The 18,860-nt window shown below is 40.7% G+C and overlaps 4 protein-coding genes across 4 annotated transcripts; 3 read left to right on the top strand and 1 right to left on the bottom strand.

Annotated features, from left to right (window-relative positions):
• Window positions 1–367: 367 nt before the first annotated feature.
• On the top strand, window positions 368–2,737 carry uqcc4 (ubiquinol-cytochrome c reductase complex assembly factor 4). Its single transcript, XM_034107664.2, has 2 exons — window positions 368–583; window positions 2,217–2,737. The coding sequence occupies exons 1-2, from the start codon at window positions 492–494 to the stop codon at window positions 2,524–2,526; spliced, it is 402 nt and encodes a 133-aa protein (XP_033963555.1). The 5' UTR covers window positions 368–491; the 3' UTR covers window positions 2,527–2,737.
• A 318-nt stretch (window positions 2,738–3,055) lies between these two features.
• On the bottom strand, window positions 3,056–4,911 carry h3f3d (H3 histone, family 3D). Its single transcript, XM_034107550.2, has 4 exons — window positions 4,802–4,911; window positions 3,890–4,031; window positions 3,621–3,774; window positions 3,056–3,527 (listed from the first exon to the last, which is right to left on the bottom strand). Exons 2-4 carry the CDS (start codon window positions 4,015–4,017, stop codon window positions 3,399–3,401), a joined length of 411 nt encoding a protein of 136 aa, XP_033963441.1. The 5' UTR covers window positions 4,018–4,031; window positions 4,802–4,911; the 3' UTR covers window positions 3,056–3,398.
• A 981-nt stretch (window positions 4,912–5,892) lies between these two features.
• On the top strand, window positions 5,893–9,127 carry c19h8orf33 (chromosome 19 C8orf33 homolog). The gene is made up of 6 exons (XM_034107569.2): window positions 5,893–5,910; window positions 6,068–6,118; window positions 6,585–7,036; window positions 7,116–7,206; window positions 8,498–8,644; window positions 8,742–9,127. Exons 2-6 carry the CDS (start codon window positions 6,091–6,093, stop codon window positions 8,954–8,956), a joined length of 933 nt encoding a protein of 310 aa, XP_033963460.1. The 5' UTR covers window positions 5,893–5,910; window positions 6,068–6,090; the 3' UTR covers window positions 8,957–9,127.
• Window positions 9,128–9,632: 505 nt separating this feature from the next.
• On the top strand, window positions 9,633–16,177 carry anks3 (ankyrin repeat and sterile alpha motif domain containing 3). The gene is made up of 16 exons (XM_034108149.2): window positions 9,633–9,720; window positions 10,607–10,797; window positions 10,877–11,081; window positions 11,284–11,405; window positions 11,494–11,575; window positions 11,668–11,785; window positions 11,865–12,014; window positions 12,281–12,409; window positions 13,170–13,285; window positions 13,378–13,524; window positions 13,711–13,835; window positions 13,913–14,054; window positions 14,435–14,699; window positions 15,248–15,319; window positions 15,400–15,491; window positions 15,579–16,177. Exons 2-15 carry the CDS (start codon window positions 10,631–10,633, stop codon window positions 15,480–15,482), a joined length of 1,923 nt encoding a protein of 640 aa, XP_033964040.1. The 5' UTR covers window positions 9,633–9,720; window positions 10,607–10,630; the 3' UTR covers window positions 15,483–15,491; window positions 15,579–16,177.
• Window positions 16,178–18,860: the final 2,683 nt, after the last annotated feature.

Raw genomic sequence — 18,860 nt, 5'->3', positions numbered from 1 at the left:
AATTATAGTAGGAAACAGATTAAATGCAGTGTTGTTACAATGTGGTGTCTGAAAACATAAACGCAGCTAGTAATGAGGATTTAAATTATATGTATCAAACATGTATATATATATTATGAATATTAATGATAAGATGAATTATGAACTTAATTAAATAAATGTGGTTGCAGTTGTAGTTCAAAATGTGCAGTGATGTAAAAAGTAAAACATATGCTTCTGTTTTTTTACAAAACATCGAATACAGACCACTTGGGGGAAATACATTGTAACAATATGATAATTATAACAACGGGATAATTGTAATGTAGATATTTGTATGAAACAGACACATTATAGCGGAACGTTCCAAACCAGGGTTAAACAGCGTCACCGGACACAATTCGATGTTGCACAATGTTATGTTACATGACCTAACCAAGGTGCATTTGGTAAGAAAAACTTCAGAATCATTGACTTGACGCCGTTTGTCCTAAAACAACAAGTTTTCCGAGATGTACACAACAGCAGGACGGGTTTTCTCCAGCCTGACACGCGTCGCTTTAATTCGAGGGAAATTCGTTCATAATGCGACACCGACCGTTGGGTGAGTTACCTGTTAATAAATCCGCTTATAGGAACCACGTTGATTCCGTCAGAGTGTCGTGGTTCAATAACAAGGGTTTAACTTTAATACATGTTCCACCTTATTCATCATATAGTATGATATGTTGTCATTGTCAGTATATTTCTGCATGGTTGCATCATGTGGATGGCTGTAGCCTGTTAGCAACATGGAGCTTCCTTATGTATAGTCAAACGTTTTGATATCTGTTTACCAAAGATGCAAACCATACATAAAAACAAGGTCACACATGTTGATATTCTGCCATGTGAAGTTCTGTCTGTAGGGTTTGAGTCTCACTATTTGTTAGAGGTGGAAGAAGTACTTGGATTATATACCTAAAAACGTACCAATACTACAGTGTAAACATACTGAGTCCTGCATTCAAAACGGTACTTAAGTAAAACTAAATAAGTACAAGCATCAACATATACTTTAAGTACCAAAAGGAAAAGTATGCATTATGCAGAATGGCCCATTTAAGTACCATCTATTTAAAATGATTGTATTATACTAATTGATGCATTAATGTGTTCATTACTTCAATTAATTACCCATAAATACAAACAAGGTCACACATGTTGTGTGCTATGTAAGCTCTGTATAGTTTGAGTCTCACTATTTGGTTAACCCTCTCCATATTGTGTCCTGTCCTGACATGAATTCAGATAGATTCCTCAATAGCTATAAATACATTGCAGTATCAAATTAATATTAGTGTTCTGACAAGCTGCCACTATATGACGATTACTGTCCTAGCAAATGAAAGTACGAGTTATTTTACAAGTTAATCTCAGTGTACCAGGACCTGCTGAGTCTCTGTGTACTTGTAGAAGTATTTAATATAATATATATTACATCAGGGGTTTTAATTATCCAAGGTTAAAACACTTGGATAACATATCATAATCGTGGGGGCTGCCAGGATTTGTTGAATAATTTACTGTCAATGGTGCAGCTGCAGGATTCGTCCACAGAGGGCACCATCACTACTTACTACCTTGTACACAATAACACACATAAAACTCAAGGTGACAGTATTACACAGACTATTAAAGCCTTACTGATACCAGATTTGGAAGCTGATTATTTATTTTAATGGACTATATTACATTACATTGCATTTAGCTGACGCTTTTATCCAAAGCGACTTACAATAAGTGCGTTCGACCAACAAAATACAAACTTGAAGAAAACAGAATCATATAAGTACATCAGGCTTCATAGAGCAAAAACATTTCAAGTGCTACTAAACTGGCTTTAGATAAGCCAGCCCTTTATTAGTATATAAGTGCTTTGTTAATAGTTCTATCGCTCGAAGTGGAGTCGAAAGAGATGAGTTTTAAGTCTATATTGGATCAAAAAGAAATGTTGATCCTTAATCAAAATCAGATAAGCCCCTATTAAAACCTTACATTTTATATATAAGTGTTATTTGATTGTGTGAATAATAACATATTACCGTGGAGTAGGAATTTTCACAATTGAATATGTGCATTATTGGGTGGTTTGATTTATACAAATATGTGTAGGACAGGTATGTTATAGTTTAGTACAGCAGTAAAGGTTGTAAGTCCCTCGATTGTCCTAACTCATTGATTTGTTTCCTTCTCAGCAAAATGACCAGTATGCAGTCCCTCGCTCTGAGCTCTCAGAAGTCGGCTGAGTCCAAAGATGGCGCTGAGGAGGTGAACAGTGAGCCCATCAAGTTTTCCACCAGTAAAGCCAGTCACAGAACTTGGCAAGTCAGACGCTCGCTGGGGAACAACCAGGACCGCTCCTGGAAGAAGGTCCTGCCCGTCAGCCTGGTGTTCACCGGCCTGCTGCTGTGGGCCGTTCTGAGAGACTCTGGTCTAGAGCTGGACGCTCCGCTGCACGAGCGTTTACCCAACTTGCTCTCAGACGAAAAGAATAAACCAAGTTAACAAATGTGGGACTTGAGGTGTATATATATTTCTGGCTATATTTATAAACTGTATTTCAAAATGTGGCAGCAGCTTACTGCTCTGAAAATACAGATTTAGCAGGGACGCCGTCCAATGCTACAGGAACGGATTGTTTTTGACCATGCTTTGCCTTTCGATTTTCAGTTGTGGTTCAATGTTTGCTTTAATGTGGATTAAAAGTGTGATTCAAGCTAGTTTTGTCTACCTTTAAAAACAATGCAATGTTCAAATCTTGAAATTAAGTCAAGTTGAATGCCCTTTGAAACTGGTCATTCAATTACTGCGCATTGGAATTCTGATTGTGCATGCATTTACACTTCCAGTCATTTGTTGCTTTATAAACCCCTGCAGCGTTTATATTTCTTGAAGAGACTGGAGAAGACATGCAGAACAGTCCCAGGCTAAAATTCCTCTGCTTTTAAAGTCGGCTATAATTAGCGCAACCTCAGTGTAATAAATATAATTTAAGCACAATTATACATTTAAAAAAAAGTAAGTCAGGCCATAGTTTGAGGTAGCGGAAAGTTTATTTACAGCACAACAAGAAACCCCATGACATGCACACACAGGATTAAAAGGGTACAGATTCTAAAATAGTTTAGCAAACCTGAGAAAGGCAGTGGAATATTTTGTTATTCAGCATATTACAGATATGAAGCTCTATTCTATATCGAATGAGTAGAGGAGAAGGTAAAGAGGGAAATGAAGAGTACAAAAAGGAAAAACATGCCTGAAACTACAAATGACAACGTATGTGGTACACATGCTGGTAATAGTTCCAAGATTTACAAAACAACCCGGTCAATCCCAACCCACCCCCCCCCACTAAAAAGATCAAATCCATGAATCATTTATGCACGCTCTCCTCTAATTCGCCTGGCCAGCTGAATGTCCTTGGGCATGATGGTGACCCTCTTAGCGTGAATGGCGCACAGGTTGGTGTCCTCAAAGAGTCCAACCAAGTATGCCTCACTGGCTTCCTACATGGGGAGAAGAAAAGTTATATTTTTTCAAATGCTAGAAGAATCTTTCTAACAGGCAAACAGGTTTTCTAAGATCTAGCTCCATCTTACCTGCAGGGCACCGATAGCTGCACTCTGGAAACGCAGATCTGTCTTGAAATCCTGAGCGATTTCCCTCACAAGACGCTGGAAAGGCAGCTTCCTGATGAGCAGCTCTGTGGACTTCTGGTACCGACGGATCTCACGCAGAGCAACAGTTCCTGGCCTACAACAACATTATACATTTGTTAAGAACACCCTCAGAACAGAAATAAGGGCCACGTGAAGCAGCATTGTTTCACTCTTGAATGTGATATCTGAGCACTGATGACCATATGTACCTGTATCTGTGGGGCTTCTTCACTCCGCCGGTGGATGGCGCGCTTTTCCTGGCAGCTTTGGTTGCCAGCTGCTTCCTAGGCGCCTTTCCTCCGGTGGATTTACGAGCAGTCTGCTTGGTACGAGCCATTATTCACCTGTAGTCTGAAAATGAAACAAATGAAACCAAAGCCGAATTAGATTTCATAAAGTAATGTTGATGTCCTCAATTTAATCATTTACAAGACACAATGACTGCCCTGGTGAATTATAAGCCAGACTGCAGCAGCTCCACTATTAACGGTAGGTTATGACCTACATCCTAATTCAAACATAAACCCCATTATCACGAGATTTCAGTTTGAATCTTACTGGAGATGACTGTAGAGCCAAGTTAAATGTTTTTAGCGGCAACTCATCTGTCTGGGGACACTTCCTTATGCAGATGTTGTGTAACCGGGACACCGATGGATTTAAAAATTATACAAAACAATCCTCTCTAAAGCCGAGCCACCATTAAGCTTCGGGATCCACACACGTTTATTTGCTGTCGTTGGCTAGCAGATTTTAAAGCTAGCACCGACGGTTGCAAAATGGCGCCAGCTAGCTTTCAGTAGCTTAACATCAATACTGAAAACACCGGCAGCCATCTAAGCCATTTTGATAAATAATAACTCCGTGAACCGCTATGTTAGATTGGTAAAACACTTTACTTGATGAATCAGGTTTTTTTTAGGTATCTCAAATGTAGCTAACGATTAGCAGTCTGGCTATGGCGCGCTGTTTTGTTGTGAAGTGATCGAAGATTAGCGCTCGTCCAACTGCATTTTAACGGCTCCAAACCACCTGGAATTAAAAACGCAGCTTACAATGTATAACAATCAAGGCCTAAGGTAGCTGTAAAACCATATAAGTAGTTGGCGCGTTCACGTTACCTTTTGTGTTTATTTTTTCCCTGGAAGTTGTATGTCCTTGTTAGGAGTCGGTTGTCTACAGTGATAGAAAAGAGGAGAAGGCGGTGCTATTTATACTCTGAGGAGCACGCTTGGAGTCCCGCCTCTGAATCAATGGGATTGGTTGTCAATCAAATGCACGAAGACATTTGATTGGTGGAAAAACAAGGTCTGTTGCGAACCACCAATGAGAATCAAAGAATAAAAGACGAGGGATCAGTGCTTATGCTAAGGATCCTTATGAATTGAAACATTTGGATATATATATATAGGGTTATATTATATATACAGTCTATGATTTGGACATATGATTTGAACAATTAGTACTATTTTATAAATGGAGACCCATGGTGTTGAGTCATTGTTACATTCATTGTAATAACATTCATGAACTCGAACATGTTTCTTACCAGCCCACATAGTTATTGAATTAGCTTTTGGTTTTACATCCATAGGATGTACTACGTTTTCCCTCAAAGAGTGGTAATCATGAAGCTCAAATGCATTTATTTCCTTCAAATTAAGCAAAAGGGAACCCAGCTTCCCTACAAAAGATGTGTAATGTCCTGTGTAGTAATGTTTATTTTTAGCATCAATGATTGGTGTGGTCAGTGACAGGTGGTGACACATTCATCTTGTTTGATTTTAAGTCACAAGTTACATGTCTGATACATTACATTACATTAGTTACATTTCGCCACACAGTCAATGCAGCTTTTGTTTGCTTTAAATTGTTTTTGATTGGTTTACTTTTTTCATTTGTGTATGGCTTACATCTGTTTATACTCTCTTGTAAGTTTTTTTTTAGTTTGTTCTTATTTCTGAGGCTGTGAAAGATAGAAAGATAGAAATTAAACTTTTAGAGCATTTTATTATAATTTACCAAAATCTCCTTGTCTTTTTTTTATTTTCATTTATAAAATACATCAAATGCGTCTGTAAAGTCTGTGTCTTTAAGTTTGTATTGATTGAAACAGTGTTTTTTCCTAAGTCACTCACTACACTAACTGGATCAGGAGAACACCAGCAAGCGGAACCATTCGCGCTGGGGAAAGATTCCCAGACGGACCGATTATTGGGTTACACCGCTGGTAAGTTGATGCAAATGAAAACCTGTTATGAACTCAACATGATATTACGGAAAAGAAATAGAAGTCCATTATAAATGTTTTCTGAAAACTTGAGCCTGTTTCGCTAAGTTTTGTTTATCCCTGAAACGTCGAGGTAAATATTTCCGACCTCTTTCAGCTGAAACCTGCGACAGAATCAGAATGACCGAGCAGAGGCTGCTTTTCATGGGTACATTAAACCTTACAAATCATCGCAGCATGAACTGCATGCTGTTTATAAGATCCTTTCTGTAAATGCATGTGTGTTCCTCCTATGATCTCAGAACAGCACTATCAGGTTGTGCACAATTACGCAATACTCAGGCAGAGTTGTGCCTGTATTTATTTTTACCGTACATTTGAATTAACATTCGTATATATATTGTTCTTGCTGTTCAACAAACCTAACCATAGATCACATTTTTCTGAATTATTATAATTTGCATTGTTGTAAATAATAATAATGATGTGTGCAGTTTCTTTTTTTAGAACATATTTCTTAAATTGTATTTAACTGAAATGAACTTGATTCAGTTGTGGGCTTTAAAGTTGACCATCAATTATGCTTTACATGCGTGTTTGTATATATAATATAACTCATGCAAAGTCATTGACTTAGAGGTAGTCATCTTAATGTTTGTGCATTCATTCAACAGATATTGAACCAAAGGCAAACGGCTCCACTCCTGCTGACGACAGAGCTGAGAAGCCCATCTTGTCTCCAAGTGACAACACCTTTAAATTTGACTTCCTCTGTGACACATCTCCAGCACTTCAGGAGAAAACCTCTCCATCAGAGGGGACTGAACCAGCAGAGAGTCAGATATCCTTTACAGGACAGAGCTCTGCATTTACCTTCAACTTTCAACTACCTCCTGTGGAAAACATGGACACAACGGAGACCACTTCCTCTACAGGCAGCCAGCCGTGTGTCCAAGAGGAAAAGCCTCCCCTGTTGCAGGAGGTCATCTCTCCCCCGGAGCAATCAGAAGCAAAGCAGAAGAAGAAGAAAAATAAATCTGGGAAGAAAAACCCTGCAGATAAGACAGAGGGACAGAAGACACCACTTTCAGCTGAGGGGAGTGAAGGAGGCGAGGACACAGCGCTGGTCAGTATGAAGTGATTTCCCTCAAAGTGATCATTGTGTGTCCCAGTGGATATGTGAATTAGATGTTCGTGTGTTTCAGAGTGCGGAGGAGCAGCTGAACAGGCAGCTGGACTGGTGCATCGAGCAGCTGGAGTCAGGAATGATGTCCCAGAAAGTCACACCCAAACAGAGTGAGTCGTTTACCTTCCATCTCACCAGAGGCCTGTACTACGAAGCCGGATTTTCGCTTATAGCGAGCTAACTTCAGGGAAAACTCTGGGTTTCCGATCCTAAGACGGTCCCATTATCATTCATATCACATCATAATGTATCATAAATCTCCTTATCTGAGTCAGCTGAGCCGTATCTGGCCGTGCAACACTCACAGTGTCACATACTGTATGCAGAGGTATTATTTTAAGCAACACATTAAGTTGACGAAACACTCGAGACAAATGTAATTAAAGTCAGATCGTGTTTTAGACGGGGCAGTGATATCATAAACCTGTTAATGTACGCATTCAAACACTTTTTCTTTTACCAGCTGTATTCACCTTGCAGGTGCAGCTATGTTGCTGGTAAAGTCATGGATGTTTAAAGTTTAACTTCTTCATATTTGTCTAATATTATAGTTCACTTTTCATTCAGGAAGTATGACGCTGCGCTTTCAGTACGCTTCATGTTTGTGATTGGTCAAATATTTCATGCCCCTTTCATGTGAACGCACACTTAGCCGGAAACAGAGAAACCCTGGCTTGAGTTAGCGAGTTGATAACCAGTGTCGTAGGACCGCTTAGCGAGAGCGCGTTTGTTTTGGATTAGGTAAACCGGGTAACTCAAACTGTTTGAGTTACCCGGTTTACCTAATCCAAACCTGTACTATGAATCCAGTTCAACATACCCTGGATATGTTTGAGTCAAACATATCCAGGGTATGTTGAACTGGATTCATAGTACAGGCCTCTGGTCACACAAAATATGACTTCTCAGACCATGTGTTGAGGTGCACAGGTAATCAATACACTTATCTAACTTGTATAGCACCTTTCATACAAACAGTGCAGCACAAAATCTTCACAATAAGGGAAAATAGACTACAATAAAAAGCCATAACTAGGCAACCAGGTCCTAGTGATTGGAACCAGAATCAGAAATCCTTTATACAACCCACAGAGGGGACATTTACATTTAGCAGCAAACAGTGCAGATGAAAGCAAAAATAAAAATAAGTAGGCCAACATGTTAAATAATTGAGGCGAACACAGATGTAATACAGTCAAATAAGTACACAGCCATGATGAAAAATAAGCATAAGTAGCAGCACAATACAAGGAGGTGAACTAGCAGCCAAGAAATTATATGAATATACAAAAGAACTACAGTACGAACCACTTGATACAATTATTTCAAAAGGAGGTAAATGCGTAAATATAGCGTATCTAGATACAGCCCACATGTTAATACCGTATTTTCTCCCCGCAGAGGATGAAGCCTCTCGAGCCCTAAAGACTCTGCGAAGCACCAAAGCTCCTCTGGCCAAGAAGAGGCAGGTGATGAGAGCCATGACCGGAGATTACAGGAAGAAAATGGACCAGGAGAAAAGCAAGCAGCACAAACTTATCAAAACCGGTGAGTGGATTGTAGTAAAACATATTCATGAACTGTGTAGGGAATGTAATGATATGTCCAAGTGCTGTTAATTGACAGATTTCTCCCATCCCAACAGAGCTTGCATCAGCTAAGGTCAAAGAAGTGTCAGACACTCCAAAGAAGTCTGTTTTCCACCGGAGAGCTGACGTAAAAACCCAGACACCCTCCACAGAGGATACCCTGAAACAACCTGAAGCCCAGGATAAAGACCTGAAAGCACAGACGCAAGAGGAGAAGTCAGCTTTTGTCTTTACTCCATCAAAGGAGGAGTTTCACTTCGATTTTATCTGATTTCTACCCTGAAGACACGTTTCACCATACACGATGAGGAACTGTGACCGTGGGATGCATTGAAGATACACATATACGTGAATCTAAATCATGTATTTTTTTTTAATGTGTGTGTGGTCGTGTTTCGATTGTTTAATTAAGTTTTCAAAAATAAAAAAAGGGTTGTTTCTGCTTTGAAAATGTAAATTTGTTAATTAGATCAAATTGATGATACAGTATTGAGTTTTAGGGAAGTAGAGTGTGGATTAAAACAAAACAATACATTATCATAGTGGGAGTATTCAGAATCAATGTGGAGGCGTGTGATCAGGGGAGAACAGGTTCAAACCCCACTGCAGTCAGCATGTCGTTGTGTCCCTGTGCAATACACTTCACCCCAAATTGCGCCTGTGGGGATTGCCCACAGTAACAGTATTGAGTATGTAAGTCGCTTTGGATAAAAGCGTCTAACAAGTACATGTAATGTAAACAGTGTAGACAGGACCAACATATGACAGAAATCTACTGGTTCACGAAAGCAAACTACTTTGAGTTACTTTTTATATCTCGGTAAAACACATTTATTTACTTTAAAAGCCACTAATTTAAGCCACTAATTTATTCATATTTAAATCGTGATTGTGCAGTGAAAAAATATATAAAGATAAGCAGCATCTTTCACACAGGAAAGGGCGGGGCATGGTTTCAACACGAGCGCATTGAGTGTGACACACCAAACAAAAAAGTTTCACCGCTGAGAACTAACTCTAAATTACCTGCTGAATGTAAGTTTTAACTATTGACATTCGCATATCTTGTTAAATATTTGATCATTTAGTGTGTCGTTTGGTTAACTAGTGTTATCTGTAGTTTTTTAGGTAGGTGTGTGATAGGGAAAAGTTCATACACGGATAACGGTGAAGCTAACACCGAGCTAACTAAAGAGAATAATTGGATGCTAAAAGGAAAAATAGAGGATGAACAAAATGTCCCTTTTGTCATGAGATGATAAAATAAGGAGGATAAAACTGTAGGAAGACTGTACCAGGCAAAGATTAAATATGTGATCATGTTGGTTAAAACGCTTAATATAATAATACTTTGGAAAGAAGGAAGAATCACAGTGAGTTAGAAGGACATGTATTCCACCAAGGTAGCATTAGAACAACTCTGTGTATTGCCTTGACATCACCCGTGTGTAAACTGATGGTAGATAAGAGGTTAATGCACTGGATTTGAGAATATGTTTGATGGCTTTGTTGCCCCCAAACAGATTTAGGAGAACAATGGTCACTATGGTAAAGTATGGTATATACAGAGAGAGGGAGTGGCAGCTTTTGTTATGTTTAAAAAAAAAACTAGGACATTTTATAGAGAGATGTGTTGTTGAAGAGTACGCGACACCTCAGGGGGAGTCCTACTTTACTTTTAATGTTAAAATAAATGGAATCAAATGTTTGTAAATATGCTTTTTAAAATGTTGACAAGACGTTGTGGAAAAGAGGGAGAGATCTAAATCATGGTTCTGAAAATACATGATGTGATTCTAAGGAAAGGATGTCTAATTGAAATCTCCTGGGACAAAATTGGGAGTAACTCAGGGGAATGTAATCTGAAAACGAAAAGGATTATTTTTGTGTGTGCATTATAAACGTAACTCTGGTCTTTTAGCTGTGTGGAGGGAGGAGGTAGAAGATGTCTGAGCTCAGTGATGAAGCCAGTGAGTCGGACCAGCTGGGGGCCAGCCTCTCCATGTGGCTCGGGGACTTCCTGGTCTGCCCTGAGGAGCTGGACGTCCCTCTAGACCTCCACACCGCCTGCTCCATCGGCCAGTACGACGTGGTGTCAGGGTGCATCAAAGAGTGGGTGCTCCAATATTAAAGATCGTACAAATATAACTAGATTTAACTGTTTGTTGACTATGGTCTTGTGTGTTTATAGGCGTGAGGTGGACCTGAATGGTAAGAACATTGGAGGATGGACCCCACTGATGTATGCCTCTTACATCGGCCATGACAACATCGCAAATCTCCTCCTGGAGGCCGGTGTGAATGTGAATGTGAATGCTACGACTGCCAAAGGTCTGACCCCCCTGATGCTGGCAGCCAGCTGTGGGAATGAGAGTATCGCATACTTTCTGCTCCAGGTAATAAGTCAGTTCATGCCATGCAATGTCGTTTCTTTTGTATATTTAATGCAAACAATCAAATGTGGTAACAAAGTCATAGGCTAAAGTTCAAGCATCTCTTAGCTTAGACATCATACCGATAGAAGAACGTTTTTGTCTTTTCTTGATTTACGTTTTGACACATTGTTATTTAAAGTTTTAATACTTTTTACCCCAAAAGCATGGCGCTGAGTTGGAGCTGAAGGACACTCGAGGCTGGACGGCTCTGTTCCACTGCACCAGCACCGGACACCAGCAGATGGTCCGCTTCCTGCTGGATAACAACGCTGACGCCAATGTCAAGTCAGTGGCTTCATGTATCCCAAACGTACTGAAACATACCAATCAGATAGCTTTCTATGACCTTACCCTAACCCTATGTCTTCCACAGGGAGCCATTGTCTGGTTTCACCACCCTGATGGAGGCTGCGGCTTCTGGACATGAAATCATTGTTCAGTACCTGCTCGATCATGTGAGTAATGTGCACGCAACTAGCCACAGTCAATGACATTTCACAACGAAGAGGATTCCTTACCGTCTTGTCTTTCTTTGAATAATTCACAGAAAGTTCAAATAGATGAACGCAACTCTAAAGGAGAGACGGCCCGAGCCCTCGCCATGCTGTACGGCTACACCAAGATCGTCAGCCTCATCGACTCACGCTCTCCTAGGATCAAACCAGGTACTTTGTTAAAATAGATTTTACAACACATCTTTTCTGTCTTTTATTTCTTACTTGGTTTCTTTTCCAACTTGTTAAGGACATTTTGAGGACCTGAGCTCCTCTGAGGACTCGGACAGCGCCCCGCCGCGGGTCAGGCCGAGTCGAACCCGAGCTAAAGGCGTTAGCATCCATGACGGACCCAAGGCCATCGACAAGTTCCGAGTAGGAGGCTCCAGCAAACTGTGTGGTAGTGTCACATAAGATATCCTGCATCCATACATGTAGCATAGAGACTCTAGTTAGTCCAATTACACGCAAGTATATAGAACAAATAAATACAATCATGCGTTAAGGAGATTGATTGACACTTACTTTGTTTACAGCTATAATGCCTTGGCAATTAAGGACTTGGGTTTTATTCTGTATACAAATCTGTAACTGTTAGCACGCTGCCATTGATAACTAGAGGTTGGAGTAGCAGAAGGAGACATGAATGCCTGCTTTTCTCCTCAGAGCCTCCTGCAGCAGCGCCAGGCTACATTGCGTTGGGTGACATCGGCGAACAAAGCGACGGCATCTGTTACCGTGACGTGACCTCGCCCATCAACGAGCTGGACGGCCAGAGCAGCAACAGCAGCAGAGGTGAGAGGACTACCAGCGTTTGTGGCATCTCAGATAGGGCTGGGCGTGATGGAGAAAAACAAATGTCACAATATTTGTTATCATGATATTGAAGAGCTTATGATTAGTGCTTTCATACAATATTCACACCATGAGAAGCTGATAAATGATCAGTTGTGTTGATTAAATGAAGAGCTTGCACAGTCCGTCTGTAATGGAGCCTTTAAAACCAGAAAAAGGCAATACCGTACTTTTCGGACTATAAGCCGCGACTTTTTTCCCCTTTTTTTTTTTTTTTTTTTTTTTTTTGTACAGCTAACGGCCACTAGGGAACCTCCTAAATCTATGGATTTTACAGGTAAAATTAACCACCTTTAACCCTATGGGCTCTATGACCGGTCCGCGCCCGCCACCTTTAAGCGGCGGGCTCCAGCAGGAAAAGCTGGAGGCCGGAAAAGAGTGAGACAGGTAGCGCGCCAAAGTAAAAGTGGAACCGAGAGACAGAACGAGAGCGAGACAGACGGACAATTTAGCTGCTGCGGCTTATATGCAGGTGCGCTTTATAGTCCGAAAAGTACGGTACTTACATAATTATGATATCCAAACTCTGAGACGATATCTTGTCCCATTTTTAATCGACATATTACCCAGCCTTAATCTTAAGTATGTAACCAGTATTCTTTGGGAGAACGACTGCATTGTATATTAAGTAATGTCCTCCTGAGCTACAATGTCCTTGGGTCTGCCAAAAGTAATTAAATATTTCCTGATCCCTCCACAGATGACAGTCCATTCCTAGACAACGACATGCCGACCATGAAGAGCAGCAGCAGCAGCAGCGAGGGTCTTCCTCACGTCGTGGGCCTCAGCTGGGAGGGCTCGGTGGAGAGCAACGAGGTGAACAAGAGCGAGGTCACCCGCTGATTCAGAGTCAAACGCCTTTTATTGAGACATCTCTCCGTGACCCCCTGTCTGCTCCTCTCCACCAGGACTCTGACTCGTGCAAGAAAAGCGTCTCTCGCCGAGTGAATAAGGGCCATCACTCAAAAGGAAAGAGTCGCCATGGCGGCAGCGATTCAGGAAACAGTGCGATGCTCTCACAAGTCGTTCTCCCTCCTTCGTACACTGGACCCAAGGCATGCGCTCATTTGTCTGAATTATGATCAGTAATGATGTGTGGCAAGGTTATAATAGTTTAGTGCTTGCGTTTTTTCTGAAAGATATAATTAGATATATTTTAGCCTTAGAGTAGCTTTCAGTTTACAATATTAACCTAGGTGTGAGATGTATAGCCAGTTTACTCTGAAGTCTTCTTCCTGTAGGATCTGACAGAGTTCCTGGAACAAATCGGTTTCTCTAAGTACCTCCCCGTGCTCGAGGAGCAGGACATCGACCTGCGGATATTTCTCACGCTGACTGAAAATGATCTCAAAGAAATAGGGATCACGTAAGAGGCTCTTTCTCAATTCCTCAGTGTGTTGTTTTATCATGGCAGAACAATCGGACTCATCCTTTGCTCTGCAGACTGTTTGGACCAAAGCGGCGGATGGCCTCGGCGATAGCGAGGTGGCACAGCAGCGCCCGCCCCCCCGGTGACGCTCTGGAACAGGCGTACGCCGACAAGCTGGAAGCGGAGATGCAGGAAATGGCCATCCAGCTCCACAAAGTAACTACAAAACTCTCTCTGTAACTTCTGTACAAAAATAGACAGAACTCCTTCTCCCTCTTCATTATATATTTTGTTTTTATCTTTGTACCGTTTTGTTATTATTTCTTTTTGTTTTGTCCTGTTAGTCTGTACAATACTCGGTTACATTTTGGCTACATGGTCTGTTTTGGTTACAATTGTGGTTTAAATATTGTACGCCTTCAAGTGAAGGTCAGCTATGTATGGCTTGTCAATTGATGTACAATAGTAGAGGCTGAACGCTAGTAGCTTTGAACTGTTGAACATTTGTAACTGTGGTTCTTATCGATGTAAGTGTCTTCAAAAAATATATATAATAAAAAAGAATCAACTATCAACCCAACTGTGTCTCCGTGCAGCACTGTGAGGAGGCGGAGAGCCTGCAGAGCCAGGTGTCTCAGGAGAAGGAGCTGCGCACGGTGATGGAGGGATGTCTGATGGAGGACAAGATGGCGTGGAGCAGGGTCCACGGCGAGCTGGTGGAGAACCACCGGCTCTCTCAGGAGATGAACGCCACGCTCGCCAGGACCCGGGCCTGCAGCGCTGACCTGCTCGCCTGCATCGCTGCTGACAGCTCGTATAGGGGCGCGGAAGATCAAACTAAAGGTGACAATGGTGTGAAAGGTGAGTTCAAGTGCAGGAAACACACCTTTTTAGGGCTGTAAAAAGTAGTTTGAAGCTCAAAGTCTATACATTCAAATGCTGTATTCTACATCTCTTTTTATTCTATGAAAACCAGAAGAGGTTAGACTACATTCAAATGTTTTGTCTTATACTATTTATTGTATTGGATTCCATTGATTTCTGACTTTGTGATTCAACATTTCCAGTGTTGTAAAGTCCAAATGTAATCATTTATTGGAAAAAGATTGGGGCAACCCTTTCCAAAATGTTTTTATCCCACAACATTTTCAGTTTGAATCCATACTTTTCAACGTTTAGACTTTCCAAAACAACATTTTCACTGCAGTCCAAAAACGTGCTGCTCTCGTGCTTTCTGTACACAAAGGAACCGCTCCAAAAGTTAATACAAGAAAATCAAAAATTTAAAACTTACATTTTAAAACCTCAATAGAATCTTCAGATGCGAAAAGAAACATATTCGGTCCAGCCCTGCACCTTTTTTTACATGTTGTGATTTATTGAATACATGATTTTCCTTGTGGTTGCAGCCGGGGAGGGCCTGACTCGCTCCGCTGTGGCAGAGCTGCTGAAGAAGCTGGATTCCCATGAAGAAGAACTGGGTAAGGCGGCGTAAAGCTCACTGAGCCTTTTGGTTTTGTGTCATCATTTATGTCGTCTAATGCTCGTTTCATGTTCACAGCGGGGACTCTGCAAACGGTGCTGCAGAGTCTGAGGAGACTGAGCGCCCCCGAAAAAGTCTCAGACAGCTGGGAGCGGCCTTAACTTCAACAGGTGAGTCACTACAACAAAATGGTGCTAGATAAAAGCGCTGAACGGTAAAACCTAAAAGAAAATAACCTCAGTTTCTTGACTTTGCAGAGGCTTTTTAATCATTTGACGGAGGGTGATCTCACCACCCTGAACAATCTCACTGAAACGAGAGAAGGCCAAAGACAAGTCCGGGCCAGAGTGGCTCGGAGAGAATCTGCTGACCTGCTGCTCCTCCGCGATTGGCTGAAGGACCAGAGCTGGCCAGGTGTGACGGCAGGGGGAAGACAAACAGGAAGCAGACGTTCGCTCGCTGTGACGTTTACGACTCCAGTAGAGGAAACAGAGAAAGAGACTGGTCGCGGATCAGAGGTTGTAAAACTGTGAAATGTTCCTAAAAGATGTTCTCTCTTCTAACATGAAATGTGGTTAAATTGTGTCAAGCCACAAGCCGAAGAGATACACTTATTTAATGCAGTCAAAGTTAGAAAAAGTAGTTTTAAAACGTTGAGCAGACTTGAATGAAATCTTGTTGTTTGTTTGCTGTTTGAGTATATTGTCTTGCTGAATGAATTTATAGGAGAAATTATTGAAAGCTGTCACTTTATTAGTATATTATTCAATGTGATCTGTCTTACCATGAAATTCTCCCAAACTTTTAAAATGACATAATGCGTGATTGTATTTGAAATAAAAAGAAAGTACTGAAAGTAATGGGTGGATCCTATTTGTTTATATTGAGATATGCAACGGATGTTATTTTATTAAATGTAAAGGCTTACTGGGATGTAATCCGTGATTAAATCAGCACATTCTTGTAAAACAGACAGCCTAATATCCCAACACAGTCTCACGGCATTTCGTGTTATAGTCACGAAATTATTTATTTTTCGTGTCACAGAACGATTTTAAAAGCAATGTAAATAATAAATTAGAAGGAAAAACAGATTAAAAAAAATACAGATTTCAGTATTCTGACACAGAACGATTTTAGAGGCAATGTATTTCTATTGGTAGTATGTTTCGTGCCTGCACCAAATAACAAATTGGAAGGGAAAAAAATACAGATTTCAGTATTCTGAGGCTCTGAGCCCCAATTGTTTTCCTCGCAGACGGCAAAACAATTCAGACATTATACAATTTAAAATAAAAGGGTTAGGCTTAGGGTAAGATATTGAGTAAGAACATGTTTTTATGAACCACACAGCTTCTGTTATTCCATGACCCGACCAGACAAAAAGACGTGCTGCAGGCACGAAACATACTACCAATAGAAATACATTGCTTTCAAAATCGTTCTGTGTGACACGAAAAAAATGCGAAAATGCTTGTTGGTGAAAACGAATCGATAGATTACATTAATTTCGTGACTATAGCACGAAATGCCCTGAGACTGGGTTGAATAACCTTATCTGAAAACAAATGAGAATTTGTAAAGAGAAGCTTGAGGAAAATATCTGCACAGAAGTCCCAAAGATGAGTATTTAGAGCAGGGGGGGAAAAGGAGTGGTTGCACACACATCAAAATGATTGAAACAGTAGAGAAGAGATCCATACATCAAAGATTTCCAAGGTGAATTGGGTGTTAAATGTAACCAAATAATGCATTATGAAAACATGTTAGGGGCTGTTCCACTAGTGCTGAAGAAACTAGATGTTTTTGTTGTTTGCATATCCAGGAATCCTGTAAAATGGTACAACTTTTTGGAAAAACAGCTCAAAACCAAAGCATTATTTATGACTTTGTGGTGCCGACATCAGTTCACAATGCATTATATTTGTGCCTCTAATATTTCAGTCTCTAGCTTTGACAAAAATGTGTTAAGACATAATCTAATGTGATTTATAGTGCTTGTTGAGCTCTGTATTCAACTTCAGCAGGTTTGTGCTATATATTTACTAAATATTCTACAGTCTCTAACACACTTAATATTGCCTTGGCTTCCCTCCTGGACTTTATACTGTCTAAACTAATCGAGTGGCTCAGAGTTATCTGGCTCTAATGATGTTGTCAACATTTAATTTGTGGCCTCGTGGGTCAGGGATTCCCCTCCTGACTGCTGCTCACTGACATCTGAAACGCCCGGGGCCTTGGCGGTGAATCGATCTGGGGACAGCCGCTGGTCTGTTAACAAGCTTGGCTCGGTGCGGATGTTGGCTGAGTTGAGCTCCAGCAGCTGATCCAGGAACAGCAGCCTGAAGCCTGCAGGTTTAAAATGAGCAGACTCCTACATCACTACTCTGGCTCTCATGATGGACAGGACAACTGTGCAGTTATTAATGGGAAAGATGGTGAACTAATAGACATTACTCTAAAATATGTCGTAAATAAGGGTAACAAACACTTGTAACATAAATCAGATACATAAACAGTGCTGAGAGTAGCTGCACCGATCAAATATTCTCTATCTCTAAGTGATGATTTACTTATGTCACGAGGGTCTGCCAGTAAATCTGACAACTTGATTGCAGTGTTGTAAAGTAGCTAAGTACATTTACTGAGCTATATTAGTATTTCCATTTTATGTTACGTTATACTTCTACTGCATTTTACTCTGACATTGATTTGACAACATTAGTTACTAGTTATTTTTCAGCTTGATATTATAAACAGACACATGTAAATGATATAGTATTATAGATGAAGATACATGGCAGTATCCCTTTGCTCACTGCAAAATTAAAATGAACACATTAAATGACTAATTAAAAGTCAATGAAATAAAAGATGTTATTCCATAATGGGTACTTTTAGTACTATTGTATATTTTGATTCCAATACTTGTACTTAAATAACATTTGGAGAGCAAGATTTGTAATGGCAACAGAATATTTGCACACTTTGCTGTTACCACTTTCTAAGAAGGATTAAACTACCATGACTGCCAGTTTGTGAAATCCTCCATCGTGTTGCCTTCAGGCTCCACAGTGCTGGGCTGTAACGGACAGGGAAGCTGCTCTCAGGTTATCTGGACAGAAGTCGTCTCTGTTGGTTTCCAAACTTATCTGTTGTTTATCTTAGCGGTGGTGAGCTGTACTAACGATGACAGGCTGCACACTGAGCTGGACTTCAGGCTAGAGACGTTGGCTGCCAGTTAGGATTTCTGGCCCAAAAAAAGCAAAGTGTAGTTGGGGGAAATGAATAAGTAGTTCCTCTCACAGAGGTTACCGTCGAGCAACACTTTTATCCTGAGTGCTCCACTGAAACTGATCCGAGAGGGGGAGAAGAGGAGAGGTACTGTGCAGCTGAATGAATATATGAAGCTCAGTGGAAGTCACACTGACCTGGATTCAGTTCACAATGACTGAGAAAAGCTATGTAAACACTGAAGGGAAGTTAAGGGATAATTCGGCATATTGGACTCCTTTGTTTACTTCCATAACAAGTGACAT

Source organism: Pseudochaenichthys georgianus, chromosome 19, assembly GCF_902827115.2.
Source record: "Pseudochaenichthys georgianus chromosome 19, fPseGeo1.2, whole genome shotgun sequence".
Taxonomy (NCBI): domain Eukaryota; kingdom Metazoa; phylum Chordata; class Actinopteri; order Perciformes; family Channichthyidae; genus Pseudochaenichthys; species Pseudochaenichthys georgianus.
The sequence above is the reverse complement of the archived record's forward strand: the minus strand, read 5'-3'. Positions and strand labels throughout refer to the sequence as shown.